The sequence below is a fragment of the Hemitrygon akajei genome, unplaced genomic scaffold (assembly GCF_048418815.1).
Source record: "Hemitrygon akajei unplaced genomic scaffold, sHemAka1.3 Scf000146, whole genome shotgun sequence".
Classification (NCBI taxonomy): Eukaryota; Metazoa; Chordata; class Chondrichthyes; order Myliobatiformes; family Dasyatidae; genus Hemitrygon; species Hemitrygon akajei.
In genome coordinates, this window is record NW_027332032.1 from 949272 (window position 1) to 975960 (window position 26689).

At 43.2% G+C, this 26689-nt stretch overlaps 1 protein-coding gene across 1 annotated transcript in view; it reads left to right on the forward strand.

The window, feature by feature from the left end:
• Window positions 1-208: 208 nt before the first annotated feature.
• Window positions 209-26689, forward strand: part of LOC140723908 (uncharacterized) — a 98364-nt gene continuing 71883 nt past the window's right edge. Inside the window, exon 1 of the mRNA XM_073038447.1 lies at window positions 209-392. Within this exon, the coding sequence (XP_072894548.1) occupies window positions 388-392 (5 nt within the window). The 5' untranslated portion in view covers window positions 209-387. The remainder of the gene's footprint in view (window positions 393-26689) is intronic.

The following is a 26689-nucleotide window of genomic DNA, read 5'->3' on the forward strand; positions in this document are numbered from 1 at the left end:
TTTAGCAAAGGGCTTGACATATCTTGTTCACAGTTGAAGTGGGAGGGAGCTGGGGAAGGGCTTTGATTTGATTCCGAATGAGCAGGTGACTCTGTGCTGGGACGTTTAAGGTGAAACTCGTCTTGCCCCGGGCAGGACGGGACCTGCTGGGCGGAGCTTCGTATCTCGCAGAGCGTGGGCGGCTCGAATTCACAGCCTGGGACTTGCAGACTTTAACGAGAGGACGTCCGTCCCACGTTTGGGGTCGAGCAAGCTTTTCCGACCGATTAGATGCGATGGACCCTTACCATTATCCGTGGGCGCCAGGTCGGGGACAGCTGGGATTGAATAATAAGGAGAGAACTTGTGAGATCGGCCCAGAAATCAACTGAGAAGATAAATGCGGACATGAGGTAAGGTTAACACAGCTTTTTATATTTCTGCAAGTGTTTCACCTTGTGCCCCTCAGGGATTCCCCTGTTCGTTGTGCTCCTCCTCCTCAGCCCACGGTCCGACCCGCTCCGGTCGAAGATAAGAAGTAACAACACAGGTAATAGGAGCAGAAGTCGGCCAACTGCCCCGTCGAGCCGGCTCTGCCATTCAGTAAGGTCATGGCTAATCTGACCATGAACTCATCTCCACCTGCCTGCCTTCTCCCCATCACCCTTAAGTCCCCTAGTATTTAAAAACCTATCCAACCTTGTCTTAAGTATATTTACTGAGGTATGCTCAACTGCTTTATCTCCACTCTCTGGGAAAGAAGATCTCCATCCTAAATCTACTCCCCGAATCTTGAGACTATGCATCCTCGTTCTAGTCTTTCCTACCACTGGGGAAAAAAAAACTTTCCTGCCTCTATTTTTCCATCCCTGTTATATTTTTATATGTACCTATCAGATCTCTTCTCAATCTTCTGAATTCCAGTGAGTACAGTCCCAGGTGAATCAATAGTTCCCCGTAGTCTAATCACACCCCCCCCCCCCATCTCAGGAATCAACCCGGTGAACCTCCTCTGCAGCGCCACCAAAGCCAGACCCGACAGCTGTGTCAGGTGGGTGGCACCATGGCTGCGGTGTCCACCTCTTCCCCAGGCCGAGGATGTCAGTGTTTCTACCAGTCCTGCTGCATCCCTCTCCCACAGACGCGGTGTGGGGTCAGTCAAGGGTCACGGGGCACAATCTGACACTCGACTATTTGGGTCCCTTTCGTAGCCAGAGTTGAGCATCGATGTTGTGCCCCAGCTGTCTAGATACGCAAACCAGGTCAGTACGATACGGAGAGCAAACTGTTGCCCATGTAGCAGGCTGCCTCGCTGCACGCGCATAATGAACAGCAAGGATCTGCAGAGATCCATACAGTTTGGCACCGGCAGCGTCTCAGGAGTTGCCAGTCAGGGTTGAAATCAATTTAGGAACTGCAGCTCCGGAGTTTTCCCTCTGTGTTTACTATCGAATCCTTTCTCATGAGTAGATTCAGCCATAAGGTAGCGGAGGTTTGAGAGCAGAGAATTCCTTCCAGTCGAACTGTCAACCGCGGCTGACGAGCCAGATCTGCCCGAAACGGCAATTATTAAGACTCTTGCCCCGTCTCCTGTCAGTAGAAACTGTTCCGTCGGGGTCAGTAGCTAAGCCACACGTGCAGGCCGGGAGCCGGACTTGGTTGTCAAAGGCTATTTAGGTGAACGCCATTGGGAGCATTTAATAGGCAGAGGGACCTTGTTCCCATCAACACCCTTGGCTGTAACAACCTGGAGGAATCAGGGCAGTGCACCGACCACGAAAAAAAAATAAAAAAATTATAAACCCTTAGCATTTTGGGCAGCAACTCTAACGGTACTAATTCACTCTGGGATTCGATATCACATAAATGTTATCTCTGTATCGATTTTGTTTCCATTCCGTGGAGAAGGAATGGTTAAACAATATATTAAACCAAGTTCCTCAGACAGGATGAAGAGGTCAATACTCCCCAATGCCATTAGGCTTTACAATTCTACCGTCAGGACTTAAGAACTTTTTAAAAGCTATTATTAATGCTTTTTGAGACGGTGATTTAGATGCATATCATATGTTTTTACTGAGTTAAGTATTGTATGTAATTAGTTTTGCTACAACAAGTGTATGGGACATTGGAAAAAAAGTTGAATTTCCCCATGGGGATGAATAAAGTATCTATCTATCTATCTATCTATCTATCTAAGTTCCTTCAGTGTTGATTGATAGCAAGCTACCGAGCCGGCTGCTCCGATTTCAGCAGAGAGGCCGCTCCCTCTCCTGAGGAATGTGTGTGTTGGAATTCGCCCTGCGGGCAGGCAGCTGCTTGCTCAGAGATTCTGAGCCCCACAGGATAACAGCCTGCACCGCCCAAGTCAGCCAAAGGCCCCTCAGCTGTTTGGCTGCATGAATCGATTCGGAAAATATATCAAAGAAGTGATAGAACTTTTAAGCGGGATCTCGGGGAGAAGAATGCCGCTTCTTATGTTTATTTCACAGTATTCATTCAAGCAACATTTTTGTTAAGGTGTCTTTGTTTTGGAGTCAGGGATCCAGGAGTCACCGGCTCTCTTATGCCGACGATATGATGTGTTCGGCTGCTGTTTTTTTTTGTTTGAAATCATTGCCACGGTTAGGATTTCCCATTGGTTTATTCAAGATCAAAGATGCATTGCGGTGTGTCAGGGAGGTTTTAAAATGATCCCGGTGAGCGAGTAGAAGCACAAGTTGTTTGTTGTCTTTGAAGGACCGCGTGCAAACTATGAAAAGCTTTAAAAACAGTTAAACTTACAAACAAGAGAAAATCTGCTCCTCCCCCTTTTTCCCGTGGCCTTCTGTCTCTTTCAACAATCAACCTCCCAGCATCTGTACTTCATCCCTCCCCCTTCAGGATCCACCTATCATATGGAGCTTCCCTCCTTCCCTCACTCCCCCTCCAACTTATAAATCTACTCCTCAGTTCTGTTTTCTCCGAAGAGTCTCGTCCGATCTATCGACTGTATTTTTCCCACAGTTGCTGGCTGGCCTGCTGAGTTCCTCCATCATTTTGTATGTGAAACAATATACCCGTCAATTTAGTGCTTTGGTGAACCCCTTTGGTCGCATCCACTAAAGGAAAGATTCAGAAACGCGAGAAAATCTGTAGATGCTGGAAATCTGCATGCAGCACGCACAAATTGCAGTAGGAACTCAGGAGGCCAGGCATCGCCTATGGAAATTCGTAAACAGTTAGCGATTCGACCTGAAAACTTTCATCAGACTCATTTTCTTATGTCTGTTCGCCTTCATAACTTTTTGCTCAAATTTAAAACATGTATTCCTTTTGAAAACAGGAGGATAGATAGATAGATAGACCTCAGTATGTGCGGTTGGGAGACTGTAGGTCTGACACGGTGGTCAGCAGCACAGGAGCGCCGCAGGGAACCGTACTCTCTCCGGTCCTGTTCACCCTGTACACATCAGACTTACAATATAACTCGGAGTCCTGCCATGTGCAGAAGTTCGCTGATGACACGGCCATAGTGGGGTGTGTCAGGAATGGACAGGAGGAGGAGTATAGGAAACTGATACAGGACTTTGTGATATGGTGCAACTCAAACTACCTGCGTCTCAATATCACCAAGACCAAGGAGATGGTGGTGGACTTTAGGAGATCTAGGCCTCATATAGAGCCAGTGATCATTAATGGAGAATGTGTGGAGCAGGTTAAGACCTACAAGTATCTGGGAGTACAGTTAGACGAGAAGCTAGACTGGACTGCCAACACAGATGCCTTGTGAAGGAAGGCACAGAGTCGGCTGTACTTCCTTAGAAGGTTGGCGTCATTCAATGTCTGTAGTGAGATGCTGAAGATGTTCTATAGGTCAGTTGTGGAGAGCGCCCTTTTCTTTGTGGTGGCGTGTTGGGGAGGAAGCATTAAGAAGAGGGACACCTCACGTCTTAATAAGCTGGTAAGGAAGGCGGGCTCTGTCGTGGGCAAAGTACTGGAGAGTTTAACATCGGTAGCTGAGCGAAGGGTGCTGAGTAGGCTAAGGTCAATTATGGAAAACTCTGAACATCCTCTACATAGCACCATCCAGAGACAGAGAAGCAGTTTCAGCGACAGGTTACTATCGATGCAATGCTCCTCAGACAGGATGAAGAGGTCAATACTCCCCAATGCCATTAGGCTTTACAATTCAACCGCCAGGACTTAAGAACTTTTTAAAAGCTATTATTAATGCTTTTTGAGATAGTGATTTAGATGCATATCATATTTTTTACTGGGTTAAGTATTGTATGTAATTAGTTTTGCTACAACAAGTGTATGGGACATTGGAAAAAAAAGTTGAATTTCCCCATGGGGATGAATAAAGTATCTATCTATCTATCTATCTATCTATCTATCTATCTATCTATCATTAGCCCGTTGATAATCCATACCATGAATGACACAACAGGTGTCATAAGGAAATAAATTCCAAAAGCATTAGAAAACTAAATAAGCGAGAAAGAAATGATAATATTTACAACTGTGAGATCAAAACTCGACTCCTGAGAGCTGATAAACCCCAGGGACCTAATGGTTATCAGTCCACCTATGTCGTGGACATTTATTTTATTCGAAAAATCACTCGATCACGTGTCTAGGTTCCGGCTGCTTTCCTGGGCTGCGTAAGTCCAGGAAAGACACACTCTGGTGCCGCCAAACCCGCGAGACTGATGCGGCGCACCCACCCCAAACCCGGTTTGTGTAAATGCTGTGTAATTTGCTACCCTGTTAAAGCTCAATGCCCGGAAATAACAGACAGCACACTGAATACGATTAAAGAAATTATATTTGTGAGTCTTAACTGAAAGATTCGTAAAGATAAGAAAGATTAAAAAATACTAAGGGCCGCTTATAATTAAACAGTCAATGTGCACAAGTTGGAGCTCAGTTCATCGATCCTCCATCGATCTCGGCGCCTGTCTCCATGTAATTACAATTTCTCCAATGCGTCCAGTCCTACCACCGCTTCTCTCTAGCGTCTTCCCTCTTCACCTCCCTCCAAACAAAGAAGCCAGCTCTCATTCCAGAGCATCTGTTATTTTTCCCCATAACTCAAACACTGCTTCTACAGAGAGAACATTAGGTTGGCGGTGAAACATTTCCCGGGGTGTTACACTGTGGAGAGAGAATCTGGACCATAACCCTTCACAGTCTCAGATCCACACACCTATCGATGCCCATAAGACACAGCAGCAGAATTTGGCCATCTGGCCCCATCAACTCTGCTCCGGAATTCAATCCTGGCTGATCTTTCCCTCCTCTGCCTCACCCCCGTAACCTGTGAACAAGGAGAAGGAGATAAGTCCGTGGCCCAAGGTAGAAGGAGATCAGTTATACGGCTCTCGTTACATGCACATGCGGAACAACTCTTTAAATGGTTATGCAGAAATGTTGAAGTTAATAACTCACTTATTTCTACTGTCACGTACCCAGTGACCGGGTTAAAGAACCAGCAGAAATGCAAAACACACTGGAATCTGGTATTGCTATAAATTAGTAATGCTTTTTAGTAAACTACGCAATACGGTAATATAAATGCAAATATATCAAACAGGTTAGCAGTGATACAGATATAGATATCTGTGGGACAAAACTAGGCTCTTGCAAACCCAGGGGTTATTGGATACAAGCTTACGATGATGAAGACAGTTTAGTTCAGTTCGTGGTATTTTGTTGAGTAACGTTGGAGAGAGAGAGAGAGTGGGGGTCTGAGAGGTGATCCCGTCGATCTTCCCGTTGTCTTCTGATGTCCTGTTGTGGTCACCGACTACGACCATGATACTTACGAACTTTCTTCATTGGTCGCAACTCTTCACATTGTCAGCCACTGATCGATTTCCCTGAATCGATCCTCCAAAACCCGACCTTCACATGGGTGCACAAAGTTCGTTCAATGTCCCACACAGTGTGTGTCTCGTGGTGTGTCTGTGTGTGTAACAGTGGATCTGCTTTTTATCTCCACATGCTGGACATCAGCTGTCCATCAAACTGATCCTCCCATCACTTTCTGCAGAAACCGTACAAGCAGGCAAGTAACCTTGTGAAAGTTGAACAATCAGATGAGGAACCATAACATCAATCTTTCGAGCACTTTCAGTCTCTCTCTCTCTCTCTCTCTCTCTCTCTCTCTCTCTCTCTCTCTCTCTCTCTCTCTCTCACTCTCTCTCTCTCTCTCTCTCCCTCTCTGTCTCTCTCCCTCTCTCTCTCTCTCTCTATTGCTCTGGACGACTCCCCCCCCCCCCTCTCTCTTAAAAGCACCACCGTTCATATAGTCTCTTCTGGACCCCTTTCCATACTAGGGTGACCCACAACACACCCTCATTTTAATAAATTCTTACGGAGGGAAAAATTGCAGGTTATATGTGCAAAACAATACATGAGTAATCATCAGATAACAGTGTAAAACGAGTACAGTTTCAAACTTAACATCTAGATAAACAATCGGCTATAATGTTGTCAGTACCTTTGACATGTCTAATTTCGATGTCATATTCTAGCAATATGAGACTACAATTCAAAACCCTTCTGTTCTTATTTTTTATATTAGCCAGAAATACTAAAGGATTATGATCTGTGTAAACCATTAGTGGATTCTGGGCAGGACAAATATAAACTTCGAAATGTTGCAAAGATAGAATAAGTGGCAGTAACTCTTTTTCCATAGTGGAATAGTTTTTTTTCTGGTGTACATTATATTTCTTGGAGAAATAAGCCACTAGTTGTTCAATGTCATCCGCACATTTTTGCAATAATACTGCTCCGAAAGTCAGGTCACTAGCATCTGTTGCTATAGAGAATGATTTGGAATAGTCTGGTGCTCTGAATATGGGATTATAACACAATATAATTTACAGTTGTTCAAACAATATTCCCACAGCCAGAGGGTGCTCTTCCCATGTGTCACGACAGACCACTCAAACATCAATATATGTATGCCCCTGTGTTTTCTAAGCCTCTAATTACCGAGTCAATCATCCTTTGAGATGTTCCTGGAATATATTTCATTCCGAAAGGTAAAACATGATATTCATACAGCCCTGAAGGTGAGACAAAGGCTGAGATTTCCCTAGACATTTCAGTCAAAGGAACACACCAATATCCTTTCAGCAAGTCAATATTCTGTAAGGTACGTAGCCGTCCCCACTTTATCAATGTAATCATCTACTCTCGGGATAGGATCAGCATCTGTCTTTGTGATGGCATTGACTTTCCTGTAGTCAGTACAGAATCTCATGCTACCGTCCAATTTCGGTACAAGTATACAAGGCGCTGCTCACTCTGAGGTAGGTCGCCAAATAATACCAGCTGCTAGCATGTACTCAATTTCTTTTTCCACCAGCTTGCTTTTCTCAAATTTCATTCTGTAGGGATGCTTTTTAATGGGCTGGGCTGACTTTACAGTGATGTCACGCACGCGTCGTGCACGGTCTTAGAATATCACGGAATAAACCTTTAGGTCAGTTAATTAAAATATTCAGCATTTTTGCTGCTTTGACTGCAAATGCTGAATTTTCCCAGCAATATTTTTCAAAACATCATACTCTCTGAGTCTTCTGAAAACTACAGGGAGTTCGGTAAAATGATTTTGTCTTCTAGTACTAGACACGACAAACTCCTCCGTTGTCATGACAGTGCTCACTGATGCAGGATCAGAGTCATGATAACACTTGATCACATTTACATTCTGACCTGACCATTGCTCTCTGAGTAAGGTCAAAGGTGACATAATACGCTTAACTCTCAACTCCTTAACTATCCCCTGGAATGTTCTCGATATAAAGTTACTACCCTGTTTAGATTGGATTTTTTTAGGTAGACCGACTAGTATGGAGAATTTGTTAAGTGCTTTTACGTTGATGTTCCGGAGGGGCACCATTCAATGGAACCGAGACACAGCACATTTGATGGTTAACAGATACTCGTAGCCAGCTGCCGTGTTTGGCAATGAGCCCGCACAATCCACTTAGACCCCGGAAAATAGTTCACCAAAAACAGGTATCAGCCAAGATGGTGCTTTTGGGATCATCTGATTAGGATTTCCTGCACGCTGACGGGTATGGCCAGTCCTGCACAAGTTCACAACATCGTTCCTTAAATGAGGTCGGGAGAATTCCTTCACAATTCCATTTATTGGATTTTCCACTTCAGAGTGTTCACCTAAAGCCATACTATGAGCCACGTTTAAAATTTCAGCCCTGTAAACTTCCGGGACCACCACTTGATGTTCAATAGCCCGATCCTCATCTGCAAGCACAGTAGGTGGTCTCCATTCCTCATCAACAACCGGCCTCAGATAATATCCTACAGACTCTCTCTGAACCTCCTCTTCTGTGAGAGTTGTCTCCTTTAATGTCACAATTTCCAGATTTCTATTTTGCTCCTCTCTCTTCCTTTTTGCTTCTGCAGCCGGCAGTTTTTTTGTATTTTTGTTTTTACTTGGAACTCACGTTCATACTGCACTTTATCAGCCTGAATCTGAACCTCAGCCTCAGTAACTGCTTTACCCTCAACAAACATCTCCCTCCTCCTCTTTGAATTTCCCCTCGGCTGCATAAAGCTGTGTTATTAACATCTGTACCTGAGCCCTCCACGTGCGAGTGGTCAATTTAATCTTTAGCTTGCGATCAATTCCCATCAGTACATCCCTCTTAGCCTCATCCAAAGCATCAGGGGTTGGATCCACCATAAACATAATAACCACAAACTCCATTTTTGCTGTTTTTTCACACAACCACATCAAAATAAGGGAATGTACGCCAACCAATTCAAAGAATCCCCCACACAATTCTGTTCAAAGCCCCGGACGTAGGCCCTAATTTTGGACGCGTCCACAGGGACTGAGTTAAAGAACCAACAGAAATGGAAAACACTCTGGACTCTGGTATTGCTATAAAATAATAATGTTTATTAGTAAACTAAGCAGTATAGTAATATAAAAACAAATACATCAAACGGGTTGGCAATGATACAGATATAGATATATATGCATGTGTGGAACAAAACCAGGCTCTTTCAAACCCAGGGGTAATTGGATATAATGTTGCGATGATGAAGAGAGTTCAATTCAGTCCGTGGTATTTAGTTGAGTAACGGGGGGGGGGGGGGGGAGAGAGAGAGAGAGAGAGAGAGAGAGAGAGAGAGAGAGAGATAGATATGCTGCTGTCAGTTATCCCGCTGTCTTCTGAATTCCTGTTGTGGTCACCTACTATGACCATCATACGTACGACCATTCTGCAGTGGTGGAATTATCACACAGGCAAGGGTGGACACACAAGTAATTCCCCACCGCTCGCACTTTTGGCAATGTGAGCTACTGATCGATTATCCCGAATCGATCCTCCAAATCCCCACCTTCACGTGGGTGCACAAAGCTCGTTCAGTGTCCGACACAGTGTGTGTCTCGTGTGTCTGTCTCTAGCCCAGCGGATCTGCTTCTTATCTCCACATGCTGGACATCAGCTGTCCATCAACCTGCTCCTCCCATCACTTTCTGCAGAAACCGTACAAGCAGGCAAGTAACCTTGTGAAAGGTGAACAATCAGCTGAGGAACCATAACATCAATCTTTCGAGCAGTTTCAGTCTCTCTCTCTCTCTCTCTCTCTCTCTCTCTCTCTCTCTCTCTCTCATTGCGCTGGACGCCTCACTCTCTCTCTCCTAATAGCACCACCGTTCACAGAGTCTCTTCTGGACCCCTAGGGTCCTAACTAGGTTGACCCCGAACACCTCCTCCTTTTAAGAAATTCTTACGGAGGAGCATTTCAGGTTATATGTGTATTACAGTGTTTAAAAGAATACACGACTAATTATCAAACAACCTATTAAAACGGGTAGGGTTTCAAACTTAACTTCTAGATAAACAATCAGCTGTAATGTTGTCCGTACCTTTTTCATGTCTAATTTCTAGATCATATTCTTGCAATAACAAACTCCAGTTCAACAACCTTCTGTTCATATATTTCATATTAGACAGAAATACTAAGGGATTATGATCTGCGTAAACAAACCGTGGTTTCTGGGCAGGTCAAATCTTAACTTCGAAATTTTGGAAAGACAGAATAAGGGACAGTAACTCTTTTTCCACAGTGGAATATATTTTCTGGTGTACATTAAATTTCTTGGTGAAATAAGCCACTGGGTGTTCAATGTCATCCGCACCTTCTTGCAATAATACTGCTCCAGCACCCTCGTCACTAGCATCTGTTGCTATGGACTATGGTTTGGAAAAGTCAGATGCTCTTAGCATTGGGATTATAACACAATATAGTTTACAGTTCGTCAAACAATTTTCCCACAGCCGCCGGGTGCTCGTCCCACGTGTCACTCCAGACCAGTAAATCATCGGAATAAGACCCTGTGTTTTCTAACCCTCTAATTAGTGAGTTAATCATCTTTTGAAATGTTCCTGTAGCATTTTTCATTTCGAAAGGTAAATTATTATTTTCATACAGCCCTGGAGGTGTGACAAGTGCTGAGATTTCTCTAGCCCTTTCATTCAAATGAACAGACCAATATCCTTTCAGGAAGTCAATTTTCTGGAAGGTACGTAGCCGTCCCGACTTTATCAATGCAATCATCTACTCTCGGGATAGGATCAGCATCTGTCTTTGTGATGACATTGACTTTCCGTAGTCAGTACAGAATCTCATGCTACCGTCCGATTTCGGTACACGTATTCAAGGCGCTGCCCACTCTGAGGTAGATCGCCGAATAATACCAGCTGCTAGCATGTACTCAATTTCTTTTTCCACCAGCTTGCTTTTCTCAAAGTTCATTCTGTAGGGATGCTTTTTAATGGGCTGGGCTGACTTTACTGTGATGTCATGCACCGCGTCGTGCACGGTCTTAGAATATCATGGAATAAACCTTTATGCCGGTTAATTAAAATCTTCAGTAGTTTTTGCTGCTTTGACTACAAATGTTGAATTTTCCTATCAATATTTTTCAAAACATCAGACTTTCTCAGTCTTGTGAAAAATACAGGGAGTTCAGTAAAATGACTTGGTATTCCTGTACTAGACACGACAATCTCCTCCGTTGTCATGACAGTGCTCACTGGTGCAGGATCGGAGTCATGATAACACGTGATCACACTTACATTCTGACCTGTCCATTGCTCTCTGAGTAAGGTCAAAGGTGACAAAATACGCTTAACTCTCAACTCCTTAACTATCCCCTGGATGGTCCTCGATGTATCGTTTCTACCCTGGTCAGATTGGATTTCCTCAGGTAGAACTAACTGTGTGGAGAATTTGATAAGTGCTATTACCTTGATGTTCCAGAGGGGCACCATGCCATGGAACCTGGACACAGCACATATGATGGTTAAAAGATACTCGTAGCCAGCTGCAGTCTTTGGCAATGGGCCCACACAATCCACCACAAACCTGGAAAATAGTTCACCAAAAACAGGTATCAGCCTAAATGATTCTTTTGGGATCACCTGATTATTTTTACTGAACGCTGACAGGTATGGCAAGTCCTGCAGAAGTTCACAACATCCTTCCTTAAATTAGTTCGGTAAAATTCCTTCACAATTCCATTTACTGGCTTTTCCAATTCAAAGTGTTCACCTAAAGACATACTATGAGCCACGTTTAAAATTTCAGTCCTGTAACTTCCGGGACCACCACTTGATGTTCAAAAGACGATCCTCTTCTGCAAGCACAGTAGGTGGTCTCCATTCCTCATCAACACCCTACCTCTAGGATAATATCCTACTGACTCTCACTGAACCTCCTCTTCTGTGAGAGCTGTCTCCTTTAAAGTCACAATTTCCGTATTTTTATTTTGCTCCTCTCTCTTCTGGTTTGCTTCCGCAGCCGCCAGTTTTTTTTTTGTTTTGATTTTTCTTTACTCAGAACTCATGTTCATACTGCATTTTACCTGCCTGAAGCCGAACCTCAGCCTCAGTAAGTGCTTTACCCTCAAGAAACATCTCCACCCCTCCTCTTTGAATTTCCCCGCGGTTGCATAATGATGTGTTATTAACATCTGTACCTGAGCCCTCCACGTGCGAGTGGTCAATTTAATCTTTAGCTTACGAGCAATTCCCATCAGTACATCACTCTTAGCCTCAACCAAAGCATCAGGTGTTGGTCCCAGCATAAACATAGAAACCTCAATATCCATTTCTGCTGTTTTACCACACAACCAAATCAAAATAAGGGAATGTAAGCCAATCAATTCAAAGAATCCCCCACACAATTTTGTTCAAAGCCCCGGACGTAGGCCCCAATTTTGGACGCGTCCAAAGGGACTGGGTTAAATAATCAGCTGAAATGGAAAACACTTTGGAGTCTGTTATTGCTATAATCTAATAATGTTTATTAATAAACTACACAGTATAGTAATATAAAAACAAATATATCAAACAGGTTGGCAATGATACAGATATATATATATGTGTGTGTGTGTGTGTGTGTGTGTGGAATAAAAGCAGGCTCTTACAAACCCAGGGTAATTGGATATAATCTTATGATGATGAACTGAGTTCAATTCAGTCCGTGGTATTTAGTTGAGTAACGTTGCTGAGATAGAGAGAGAGAGAGAGAGGGAGAGAGAGTTGAGAGGTGATGCCGTCGATTATCCCGTTGTCTTGTGAAGTCCTGTTGTGGTCACCGACTATCACCATGATACGTACGACCGTTCTTCAGTGGTGGAATTATCACACAGGCAAGGGTGGACACACAAATAATTCCCCACCGGTCGCACTTTTCGCACAGTGAGCCACTGATCGATTACCCCGAATCGATCCTCCAAACCCCCACCTTCACCTGGGTGCACAAAGCTCGTTCAGTGTCCGACACAGTGTGTGTCTCGTGGTGTGTCTGTCTGTGGCCCAGCGGATCTGCTTCTTATCTCCACATGCTGGACATCAGCTGTCCATCAACCTGCTCCTCCCATCACTTTCTGCAGAAACCGTACAAGCAGGCAAGTAACCTTGTGAAAGGTGAACAATCAGCAGAGGAACCATAACATCAAACTTTCCAGCAGTTTCAGTCTCTCTGTCTCTGTCTCTCTCTCTCTCTGATTGCGGTGGTCGCCTCCCCCTCTCTCTCCTAATAGCAGCACAGTTCATAGGGTCTCTTCGTCACCCCTTTCCAAACTGGGGTGACGCCTAACACCTCCTCCTTTTAAGAAATTCTTACGGAGGAGAATTTCAGGTTATATGTGTATTACACAGATTAAAACAATACATGATAATTATCAAATAACCACGTAATAAGGGTAGAGTTCCAAACTTAACATTTAGATAAACAATAGCTATAATGTTGTCTGTATCTTTGACATGTCTAATTTCTAGATCATATTCTTGCAATATCAGACTCCAGTTCAACAACATTCTGTTCTTATTTTTCATATTAGCCAGAAATACTAATGGATTATGATCTGTGTAAACTATCCGTGGTTACTGGGCAGGACAAATCATAACTTTTGGACGTGTCCACAGGACAAGGTTAAAGAACCAGCAGAAATGGAAAACACTGGAGAGTGGTATTGCTATAAACTAATAATTTTACTTAGTAAATTACACATTATAGTAATAAAAAAACAAATATATCAAACGGGTTGATATAGATATATATGTAAGCCTGGAACAAAACCAGGCTCTTTCAAACCCACGGGTAATTGGATATAATCTTACGATGATGAAGAGAGTTCAATCAGTTCATGGTATTTAGTTGTGTAACGTTGCTGAGATGGAGATAGATAGAAAGGGAGAGAGAGAGAGAGAGAGAGAGAGAGAGAGAGGTGAGAGGTGATGCCGTCGATTAACCTGTTGTCTTCTGAAATCGTGTTGTAGTCACCCACTATGACCATCATACGTACGACCGTTTTTCAGTTGTGGAACTATCACACAGGCAAGGGTGGACACACAAATAATTCCCCACCGGTCGCACTTTTCACACTGTGAGTCACTGGGCGATTTCCCCAATCGATCCTCCAAAACCCCACCTTTAAGTGAGTGCACAAAGCACGTTCAGTGTCCGACACAGTGTGTGTCTCGTAGTTTGTCTGTCTGTGGCCCAGCGGATCTGCTTCTTATCTCCACATGCTGGACATCAGCTGTCCATCAACCTGCTCCTCACATCACTTTCTGCAGAAACCGTACAAGCAGGCAAGTAACCTTGTGAAAGGTGAACACTCTGCAGAGGAACCATAACATCAATCTTTCGAGCAGTTTCAGTCTCTCTCAGACTCTCTATCTCTATCTCTTTCTCTCTCTCGCTCCCCCTCTCCCCCTACCTCTCCCTATCCCTCTCCTTCACACCCCCCTCGCCCACTGGACGACTCCCCCTCTCTCTCCTAATAGCAGCACAATTCATAGGGTCTCTTCTGGACCCCTTTCCACACTAGGGTGACCCCAAACACCTCCTCCTTTTAAGAAATACTTTCGGAGGAGAATTTCAGGTTATATGTGTATTACAGAGTTTAAAACAATACATGAGTAATTATCAAATAACCTAGCAAAGCGAGAAGGGTTTCAATCTTAACATCTAGATAAACAATAGGCTATAATTTTGTCCATACCTTTGACATGTCTAATTTCTAGATCATATTCTTGCAATATCAGACTTGTTTACCAACCTTCTGTTCTTATTTTTCATATTAGCCAGAAATACTAACGGATTATGATCTGTGTAAACTCTCAGTGGTTTCTGGGGCAGGACAATTTTAAATTCGAATTTTGCAGAGACAGAATAATTGACAGTAACTCTTTTTCCGCATTGCAATATATTTTCTGGAGTACATTAAGTTTCTTTGAGAAATAAGCCACTGGGAGTTCAATGTCATCCGCAACTTTTTGCAATAATACTGCTCCAGTACCCTCGTCACTAGCATCTGTTGCAATGGAGAATGTTTTGGAAAAGTCAGGTGCTCTGAGTATGGGATTATAGCACAATATAGTTTACAGTTGCTCTAGTTTCCCACAGCCAGAGGGTGCACGTCCCACGTGTCACTCCAGACCAGTAAATCATCGGAATAAGACCCTTTGTTTTCTAACCCTCTAATTAGCGAGTTAATCATCCTTTGAAATGTTCCTGGAGTATTTTTCATTCCGAAAAGTAAAACATTATTTTCATACAGCCCTGGAGGAGTGACAAGCGCTGAGAATTCTCTAGCCCTTTCAGTCAAAGGAACACACCAATATCCTTTCAGCAAGTCAATTTTCTGTAAGGTACGTAACGATCCCGTCTTTATCAATGTATTCATCTACTCTCGGGATAGGATCAGCATCTGTCTTTGTGATGGCATTGACTTTCCTGTAGTCAGTACAGAATCTCAGGCTACCGTCCGATTTCGGTACAGGTATACAAGGCGCTGCCCACTCTGAGGTAGATCGCCGAATAATACCAGCTGCTAGCATGTACTCAATTTCTTTTTCCACCAGCTTGCTTTTCTCAAATTTCATTCTGTAGGGATGCTTTTTAATGGGCTGGGCTGACTTTACAGTGATGTCATGCACGCGTCATACATGGTCTTAGAACATCACGGAATAAACCTTTAGGTCAGTTAATTAAAATATTCAGCTTTTTTTTTGCTGCTTTGACTGCAAATGCTGAATTTTCACATCAATATTTGTCAAAACATTATGCTTTCCTGAGTCTTCTGAAAACTACAGGGAGTTCAGTAAAGTGATTTGGTGTTCCCGTACTAGACACGACAATCTCCTCCGTTGTCATGACAGTGCTCACTGGTGCAGCGTCGGAGTCATGATAACACTTGATCACATTTACATTCCGAACTGACCATTGCTCTCTGAGTAAGGTGAAAGGTGACATAATACGCTTAACTCTTAACTCATTAACTATCCCCTGGAATGTGCTCGATGTAAAGTTACTACCCTGGTCAGATTGGATTTCTTTAGGCAGACCTACTAGTATGGCGAATTTGTTAAGTGCTTTTACCTTGATGTTCCAGAGGGGCAGCATTCCATGGAACAGATACACAGCCCATATGATGGTTAACAGATACACGTAGCCAGCTGCAGTCCTTGCAATGGGCCCACACAATCCACTATGACCTTGGAAAATAGTTCACCAAAAACAGGTATCAGCCTAAATGATTCTTTTGGGATCACCTGATTACGTTTTACTGAACGCTGACAGGTATGGCAAGTCCTGCAGAAGTTCACAACATCCTTCCTTAAATTAGTTCGGTAGAATTCCTTCACAATTCCATTTACTGGCTTTTCCACTTCAAAGTGTTCGCCTAAAGACATACTATGAGCCACGTTTAAAATTTCAGTCCTGTAACTTCCGGGACCACCACTTGATGTTCAGTAACCCGATCCTCATCTGCAAGCACAGTAGGTGGTCTCCATTCCTCATCAACACCCCACCTCTAGGATAATATCCTACTGACTCTCTCTGAACCTCCTCTTCTGTGAGAGCTGTCTCCTTTAAAGTCACAATTTCCGTATTTTTATTTTGCTCCTCTCTCTTCTGGTTTGCTTCCGCAGCCGCCAGTTTTTTTTTGTTTTGATTTTTCTTTACTCAGAACTCATGTTCATAGTGCATTTTGTCTGCCTGAAGCTGAACTTCAGCCTCAGTAAGTGCTTTACCCTCAACAAACATCTCTACGCCTCATCTTTGAATTTCCCTCGGCTGCATAATGCTGTGTTATTAACATCTGTACCTGAGCCCTCCACGTGCGAGTAGTCAATTTAATCTTTAGCTTACGAGCAATTCCCATCTGTACATCCCTCTTAGCCTCATCCAAACCATCAGGGGTTGGATCCACCATAAACATAGTAACCTCAAACTCTATTTCTGCTGTTTTTCCACACAACCAAATCTAAATAAGGGAATGTACGCCAATCAATTCAAAGAATCTCCCACACAATTTTGTTCAAAGCCCGGACGTAGGCCCCCAATTTTGGACGCGTCCACAGGGACGGAGTTAAAGAACAAGCAGAAATGGAAAACAATCTGGAGTCTGGTATTGCTATAAACTAATAATGTTTATTATTAAACTACGCAGTATAGTAATATAAATACAAATATATCAAACTGGTTGGCATATGATACAGATATAGATATATATGTATGTGTGGAAGAAAACCAGGCTCTTTCAAAACCAGGGGTAATTGGATATAATCTTACGATGATGAAGAGAGTTCAATTCAGTCCGTGGTATTTAGTTGAGTAACATTGCTGAAATAGAGAGAGAGAGAGAGAGAGAGAGAGAGAGAGAGAGAGAGAGAGAGAGAGAGAGAGAGAGAGAGAGATGAGAGAGAGAGAGACAGAGAGAGAGTGAGAGGTGAGAGGTGATGCCGTCGATTATCCCGTTGTCTTGTGAAGCCCTGTTGTGGTCACCGACTATGACCATCATAACGTACGACCGTTATCACACAGGCAATGGTGGACACACAAATAATTCCCCACTGGTCGCACTTTTCGCACTGCGAGCCACTGATCGATTACCCCGAATCGATCCTCCAAAACCCGACCTTCACCTGGGTGCACAAAGCTCGTTCAGTGTCCGACACAGTGTGTGTCTCGTGGTGTGTCTGTCTTTAGCACAGCGGATCTGCTTCTTATCATCACATGCTGGACATCAACTGTCCATCAACCTGCTCCTCCCATCACTTTCTGTAGAAACCGTACATGCAGGCAAGTAAATTTTGAAAGGTGAACAATCAGCTGAGGAACCATAACATCAATCTTTCGAGCAGTTTCACTCTCTCTCTCTCTCCCTCTCTCTCTCTCTCTCTCTCTCTCTCTCTCTCTCTCTCTCTCTCTCTCTCGCTCTCTCTCTCTTTCTCCCTCTCTCTCTCTTTCTGTCTCACTCTCTATCTCTCTCTCATTGCGCTGGACACCTCACCCTCTCTCTCCTAATAGCACCACCGTTCATAGAGTCTCTTCTGGACCCCTTTCCAAACTAGGGTGACCCCGAAAACCTCCTCCTTTTAAGAAATTCTTACGGAGGAGAATTTCAGGTTATATGTGTATTACAGAGTTTAAAAGAATACATGAGTAATTATCAAATAACCGAGTAAAACGGGTAGAGTTTCAAACTGAACATCCAGATAAACAATCAGTTATAAAGCTGTCCGCAGCTTTAAACATGTCTAATTTCTAGATAATATTCTTGCAATATCAGACTCCAGATCAACAACCTTCTGCTCTTATTTTTCATATTAGCCAGAAATACTAACAGATTATGATCTGTGTAAACTATCCGTGGTTTCTGGGCAGGGTAAATCTTAACTTCGAAATTTTGCAAGACAGAATATGTGACAGTAACACTTTTTCCACAGTGGAATATATTTTCTGGTGTACATTAAATTTCTTGGAGAAATAAGCTACTGGGTGTTCAATGTCATCCGCACCTTTTTGCAATAATACTGCTCCAGCTCCCTCGTCACTAGCATCTGTTGCTATGGACTATGGTTTGGAAAAGTCAGATGCTCTGAGCATTGGGATTATAAAACAATATAGTTTACAGTTCGTCAAACAAATTTCCCACAGCCTCCGGGTGCTCGTCCCAAGTGTCACTCCAGACCAGTAAATGATCGGAATAAGATCCTGTGTTTTCTAACCCTCTAATTAGCGAGTTAATCATCCTTTGAAATGTTCCTGGAGCATTTCTCATTTCGAAAGGTAAATTATTATTTTCATACAGCCCTGGAGGAGTGACAAGTGCTGAGATTTTTCTAGTCCTTTCATTCAAAGGAACACACCAATATTGTCTCAGCAATTCAATTTTGTGTAAGGTACGTAGCCGTCCCGGCTTTATCAATGTATTCGTCTACTCTCGGGATAGGATCAGCATCTGTCTTTGTGATGGCATTGACTTTCCTGTAGTCAGCACAGTATCTCATGCTACCGTCCGATTTCGGTATAGGTGTACAAGGCGCTGCCCACTCTGAGGTAGATCACCGAATAATACCAGCTGCTGGCATGTACTCAATTCTTTTTCCACCAGCTTGCTTTTCTCAAATTTCATTCAGTTGCTTTTGCTGCGTTGAATGCAAATGTTGAATTTTCCTATCAATATTTAGCAAAACATCAGACATTCTGAGTCTTGGGAAAAATGCAGGGAGTTCAGTAAAATGATTTGGTATTCCTGTACTAGACACGACAATCTCCTCCGTTGTCATGACAGTGGCTCACTGGTGCATGGTCGGAGTCATGATAACACTTGATCACATTTACATTCTGACCTGACCATTGCTCTCTGAGTAAGGTCAAAGGTGACACAATATGCTTAACTCTCAAGTCCTTATCTATCCCCATGGAATGTTCTCGATGTAAAGTTACTACCCTGGCCAGATTGGATTTCTTCAGGTAGACCGAATAGTATGGATAATTTGATAAGTGTTTTGATCTTGATGTTCCAGAGGTGCACTATCCCATGGAAGCTAGACACAGCACATAAGATGGCTAACAGATACTCTTAGCCAGCTGCAGTCTCTGTCAATGGGCACACACAATCCACTATGACCCTGGAAAATAGTTCACCAAAAACAGGTATCAGCTTAAATGGTGCTTTTGGGATCATCTGATTAGGTTTTCCTGCACGCTGACGGGTATGGCAAGTCCTGCAGAAGTTCACAACATCCTTCCTTAAATTAGGCCAGTAGAATTCCTTCACAATTCAATTTATTGGCTTTTCCACCTCAAAGTGTTCACCTAAAGACATACTATGAGCCACGTTTAAATTTCAGCCCTGTAAACTTCCGGGACCACCACTTGATGTTCAAAAGCACGATCCTCACCTGGAAGCACAGTAGGTGGTCTCCATTCCTCATCAACACCCCACCTCTCAGATAATATCCTACTGTTTCTCACTGAACCTCCTTTTCTGTGTGAGCTGTCTCCTTTAAAGTCACAATTTCCGGATTTTTATTTTGCTCCTCTCTCTTCCTTTTTGCTTCCGCAGCCGCCAGTTATTTTGTTTTGTTTTTTTTCTTTACTCGGAACTGCTGTTCATAGTGCATTTTATCTGCCTGAAGCTGAACCTCAGCCTGTGTAAGTGCTTTACCCTCAACAAACATCTCCACGCCTCCTCTTTGAATTTCCCCTCGGCTGCATAATGATGTGTTATTAACATCTGTACCTGAGCCCTCCACATGCGAGTGGTCAATTTAATCTTTAGCTTACGAGCAATACCCATCAGTACATCCCTCTTAGCCTCATCCAAAGTGTCAGTGGTTGGTTCCACCATAAACATATGTAACGTCAAACTCCATTTCTGCTGTTTTTCCACACAACCAAATCAAAATAAGGGAATGTATGCCAATCAATTCAAAGAAACCCCCACACAATTTTGTTCAAAGCCCAGGACGTAGGCCACAATTTTGGACATGTCCACAGGGACGGGATAAAGATCCAGCAGAAATGGAAAACACTCCGGGTGTGGTATTGCTATAAACTAATAATGTTTATTTGTAAATTACACATTATATTAATCTAAAAACAAATATATCAAACGGGTTGGCAATGATACAGATATAGATATATATGTATGAGTGGAACAAAACCAGGTTCTTTCAAACCCAGGGGTAATTGGATATAATCTTACGATGCTGAAGAGAGTTCAATTCAGTCCGTGGTATTTAGTTGAGTAACGTTGCTGAGAAACAGAGAGAGAGAGAGAGAGAGAGAGAGAGAGAGAGAGAGAGAGAGTGAGAGAGAGAGAGAGAGAGAGAGAGAGAGAGGTGAGAGGTGATGCCGTCGATTATCCCGTTGTCTTATGAAGTCCTGTTGTGGTCACCGACTATGACCATCATACGTACGACCGTTCTTCAGTGGTGGGATTATCACACAGGCAAGGGTGGACACACAAATAATTTCCCACCGGTCGCACTTTTCGCACTGTGAGCCACTGATCGATTACCCCGAATTGATCCTCCAAAACCCCACCTTCACGTGGGTGCACAAAGCACGTTCAGTGTCCGACACAGTGTGTGTCTCGTGGTGTGTCTGTCTTTAGCCCAGCGGATCTGCTTCTTATCTCCACATGATGGACATCAGCTGTCCATCAACTTGCTCCTCCCATCACTTTCTGCAGAACCCGTACAAGCAGGCAATTAACCTTGTGAAAGGTGAACAATCAGCAGAGGAACCATAACATCAAGCTTTCGAGCAGTTTCAGTCTCTAACTCTCTCTCTCTCTCTCTCTCTCTCTCTCTCTACATCTCTCTCTCCCTCCGTCTCCGTCTCCCTGTCCCTCTCCCTCTACCACCACCACTCCCCTCTCCGTACGACTCCCCCTCTCTCTCCTAATAGCAGCACAATTTATAGGGTCTCTTCTGGACCCCTTTCCAAACTAGTGTGACCCCGAACACCTCCTCCTTTTATGAAATTCTTACGGAGAATTTCAGGTTATATGTATATTACAGAGTTTAAAACAATACATGAGTAATTATCAAATAGCCGAGTAAAACGGGTAGAGTTTCAAACATAACATTTAGATAAACAGTCGGCTACAACGTTGTACGTACCTTTGACATGTCTAATTTCTAGATCATATTCTTGCAATATCAGACTCCAATTCAGCAAACTTCTGATCTTATTTCTCATATTAGCCAGAAATACTAACGGTTTATGATCTGTGTGTTTATGATCTGTGTAAACTATCAGTGGTTTCTGGGCAGGACAAATAATAACTTCGAAATTTTGCAGAGACAGAATAAGTGACAGGAACTCTTTTTCCAAAGTGGAATATATTTTCTGGTGTACAATGAATTTCTTGTAGAAATAAGCCACTCTGGGTTCAATGTCATCTGCAACTTTTTGCAATAATACTGTTCCAGCGCCTCGTCACTATCATCTGTTGCTATGGAGAATGGTTTGGGAAAAGTCAGGTGCTCTGAGTTTGGGATTTGTAACACAATATAGTTTTACAGTTGCTCTAACAATTTTCCCACAGCCTACGGGTGCACGTCCCACGTCTCACTCCAGACGAGTAAGTCATCGGAATAAGACCCTTTGTTTTCTAACCATCTTATTAGCGAGTTAATCATCCTTTGAAATGTCCCTGGAGCATTTTTCATTCCGAAATGTAAAGCATTTTCATACAGCCCTGGAGGTGTGACAAGTGCTCAGATTTCTCTAACCCTTTCAGTCAAGGGAACACACCAATATCCTTCCAGCAAGTCAATGTTCTGTAAGGTTTCGTAGCCGTCCCCACTTTATCAATGTATTCATCTACTCTCGGGATAGGATCAGCATCTGTCTTTGTGTTGGCATTGACTTTCCTGTATTCAGTACAGAATCTCATGCTACCGTCCGATTTCGGTACAGGTATACAAGGCGCTGCCCACTCTGAGGTAGATCGCCGAATAATACCAGCTGTTAGCATGTACTCAATTTCTTTTTCCACCAGCTTGCTTTTCTCAAATTTCATTCTGTAGGGTTGCTTTTTAATCGGCTGGGCTGACTTTACAGTGATGTCATGCACCGCGTCGTGCACGGTCTTAGAATATCACGGAATAAACCTTTAGGTCAGTTAATTAAAATATTCAGCTTTTTTTATGCAGCTTTGACTGCAAATGCTGAATTTTCACATCAATATTTGTCAAAACATCATTCTTTCTGAGTCTTCTGAAAACTACAGGGAGTTCAGTAAAATGATTTGGTCTTCTAGTACTAGACACGACAATCTCCTCCGTTGTCATGACAGTGCTCACTGGTGCAGGGTGAGAGTCCATGATAACACTTGATCACATTTACATTCAGACCTGACCATTGCGCTCTGAGTAAGGTCAAAGGTGACATAATACGCTTAACTCTTAACTCCTTAACTATCCCCTGGAATGTACACGATGTAAAGTTACTACCCTGGACAGATTGGATTTCTTTAGGTAGACCTTCCAATATGGAGAATTTGTTAGGTGTTTTTACCTTAATGTTCCAGAGGGGCACCATTCCATGGAACCGAGACACAGCACATATGATGGTTAACAGATACTCGTAGCCAGCTGTAGTCTTTGGCAATGGGACCACACAGTCCACTATGACCCTGGAAAATAGTTCACCAAAAACAGGGTATCAGCCTAAATGGTGCTTTTGGGATCATCTGATTAGGTTTTCCTGCATGCTGACAGGTATGGCAAGTACTGCACGTTCACATCATCCTTCCTTAAATCAGGTCGGGAGAATTCCTCCACAATTCCATTTACTGGCTTTTCCAATTCAAAGTGTCCACCTAAAGAGCTAAGTTTAAAATTTCAGCCCTGTAAACTTCCGGGACCACCACTTGATGTTCAATATACCGATCCTCATCTGCAAGAGCAGTAGGTGGTCTCCACTTCCTCATCAACATCCCATCTCTAGGATAATATCCTACTGACTCTCTCTGAATCTCCTCTTCTGTGAGAGCTGTCACCTTTAAAGTCACAATTTACGGATTTTTTTTTTTCTCATCACTCTTCCTTGTTGCTTCCTCAGCCGCCAGTTTTATTTTTACTCGGAACTCCTGTTCATAGTGCATTTTATCGGCCTGAATCTGAACCTCAGCCTCAGTAAGTGCTTTACCCTCAACAAACATCTCCACAACTCCTCTTTGAATTTCCCCTCGGCTGCATAATGCTGTGTTATTAACATCTGTACCTGAGCCCTCCACGTGCGAGTGGTCAATTTAATCTTTAGCTTACGAGCAATTCCATCAATACATCCCTCATAGCCTCATCCAAAGCGTCAGGGGTTGGATCCACGATAAACATAGTCACGTCAAACTCCATTTCTGCTGTTTTTCCACACAACCAAATCTAAATAAGGGAATGTACGCCAATTAATTCAAAGATCCCCCACACAATTTTGTTCAAAGCCTCGGACGTAGGCCCCAATTTTGGACGCGTCCACAGGGACGGGGTTAAAGAACCAGCTAAAATGGAAAACCCTCAGGAATCTGGTATTGCTATAAACTAATAAGGTTTATTAGTATACAACGCTGTATAGTAATATAAATACAAATATATCAAACGGGTTGGCAATGATACAGATATAGATATATATGTATGTGTGGAACAAATTCCCGCTCTTTCAAACCCAGGGGTAATTGCATATAATCTTACGATGATGAAGAGAGTTCAATTCAGTCCGTGGTATTTAGTTGAGTAACGTTGCAGAGTGAGAGAGAGAGAGAGAGAGAGAGAGGTGAGAGTTGATGCCGTCGATTATCCCATTGTGGTCACCGACTATGACCATCATATGTACGACCGTACTTCAGTGGTGGAATTATCACTCAGGCAAGGGTGGACACACAAATAATTTCCCACCGGTCGCACTTTTCGCACTGTGAGCAACTGAGCGATTTCCCCGAATCGGTCCTCCAAAATTCCACCTTCACGTGGGTGCACAAATCTCGTTCAGTGTGTGTGTGTGTGTGTGTGTGTGTGTGTGTGTGTGTGTGTGTGTGTGTGTGTGTGTGTGTGTGTGTGTGTGTGTGTGTGTGTGTGTGTGTGTGTGTGTGTGTGTGTGTGGTGTGGTGGAATAAAAGCAGGCTCTTTCAAACACAGGGGTAATTGGATATAATCTTACGATGATGAACAGAGTTCAATTCAGTCCATGGTATTGAGAGAGAGAGAGAGAGAGAGAGACGTCAATTATCCCATTGTCTTGTGAAGTCCTGTTGTGGTCACCGACTATGACCATCATACGTACGACCGTTATTCAGTGGTTGAATTATCACACAGGCAATGGTGGACACACAAATAATTCCCCACCGCTCGCACTTTTCGCACTGTGAGCCACTGATCGACTTCCCCGAATCGATCCTCCAAAAGCTCGTTCAGTGTCCGACACAGTGTGTGTCTCGTGGTGTGTCTGTCTGTGGCCCAGCGGATCTTATTCTTATCTCCACATGCTGGACATTAGCTGTCCATCAACCTGCTCCTCCCATCATTTTCTGCAGAAACCGTACAAGCAGGCAAGTAACCTTGTGAAAGGTGAACAATCAGCAGAGGAACCATAACATCAATCTTTCGAGCAGTTACAGTCTCTCTCTCTCTCTCTCCCTCGCTCCCTCTCTCCCTCTCCATCTCCCTCTCCCTCTCGCTCCACGCCTCCCCTCCGCTGGACGACTCCCCCTCTCTCTCCTAATAGCAGCACAATTCATAGGGTCTCTTCTGGACCCCTTTCCAAACTAGGGTAACCCCGAACACCCCCTCCTTTTAAGAAATCCTTACGGAGGAGAATTTCAGGTTATATGTGTATTACAGAGTTTAAAAGAATACATGAGTAATTATCAAAATACCGAGTAAAACGGGTAGAGTTTCAGACTTAACATCTAGATAAACAATCGGCTACAATGTTGTCCGTACCTTTGACATGTCTAATTTCTAGATCATAATCTTGCAATATCAGACTCCAGTTCAACAACCTTCTGTTCTTATTTTTCATATTATCCAGAAATACTAAAGGATTATGATATGTGTAAACTATCCGTGGTTTCTGGGCAGGACAAATCTTAACTGCGAAATTTTGCAAAGACAGAATAAGGGACAGTAACTCTTTTTCCACAGTGGAATATATTTTCTGGTGTACATTAAATTTCTTGGTGAAATAAGCCACTGGGTGTTCAATGTCATCCGCACCTTCTTGCAATAATACTGCTCCAGCACCCTTGTCACTGGCATCTGTTGCTATGGACTATGGTTTGGAAAAGTCTGATGCTCTGAGCATTGGGATTATAACACAATGTAGTTTACAGTTGGTCAAACAATTTTCCCACAGCCTCCGGGTGCTCGTCCCACGTGTCACTCCAGACCAGTAAATCATCGGAATAAGACCCTGTGTTTTCTATCCCTCGTATTAGCGAGTTAATCATCCTTTGAAATGTTCCTGGAGCATTTCTCATTTCGAAAGGTAAATTATTATTTTCATACAGCCCTGGAGGCGTGACAAGTGCTGAGATTTCTTTAGCCCTTTCAGTCAAAGGAACACACCAATATCCTTTCAGCAAGTCTATTTTTGGTAAGGTACACAGCCGTCCCGGCTTTATCAATGTATTCATCTACTCTCGGGATAGGATCAGCATCTGTCTTTGTGATGGCATTGACTTTCCTGTACTCCGTACAGAATCTCATGATACCGTCCGATTTCAGTACAAGTATACAAGGCGCTGCCCACTCTGAGGTAGATCGCTGAATAATACCAGCTGCTAGCATGTACTCAATTTCTTTTTCCACCAGCTTGCTTTCCTCGAAGTTCATTCTGTAGGGTTGCTTTTTAATGGGCTGGGCTGACTTTACAGTGATGTCATGCACCGCCCTCGGGAAGCCCTTAGAATGTTGCATTGTTTTTGCTGCTTTGACTTCAAATGTTGAATTTTCCTATCAATATTTTTCAAAACATCATACTTTCTGAGTCTTGTGAAAAATACAGGCAGTTCAGTAAAATGATCTGGTCTTCTTGTACTAGACACGGCAATCTCCTCCGTTGTCATGACAGTGCTCACTGGTGCAGTGTCGGAGTCATGATAACACTTGATCACATTTACATTCTGACCTGAGATTGCTCACTGAGTAAGGTCAAAGGTGACACAATACCCTTAACTCTGAACTCCTTAACTATCCCCTGGTTTGTTCTCGATGTAAAGTTTCTACCCTGGTCAGATTGGATTTCCTCAGGTAGATCTAACTGTGTGGAGAATTTGATAAGGGCTATTACCTTGATGTTCCAGAGGGGCACCATGCCATGGAACCTGGACACAGCACATATGATGGTTAAC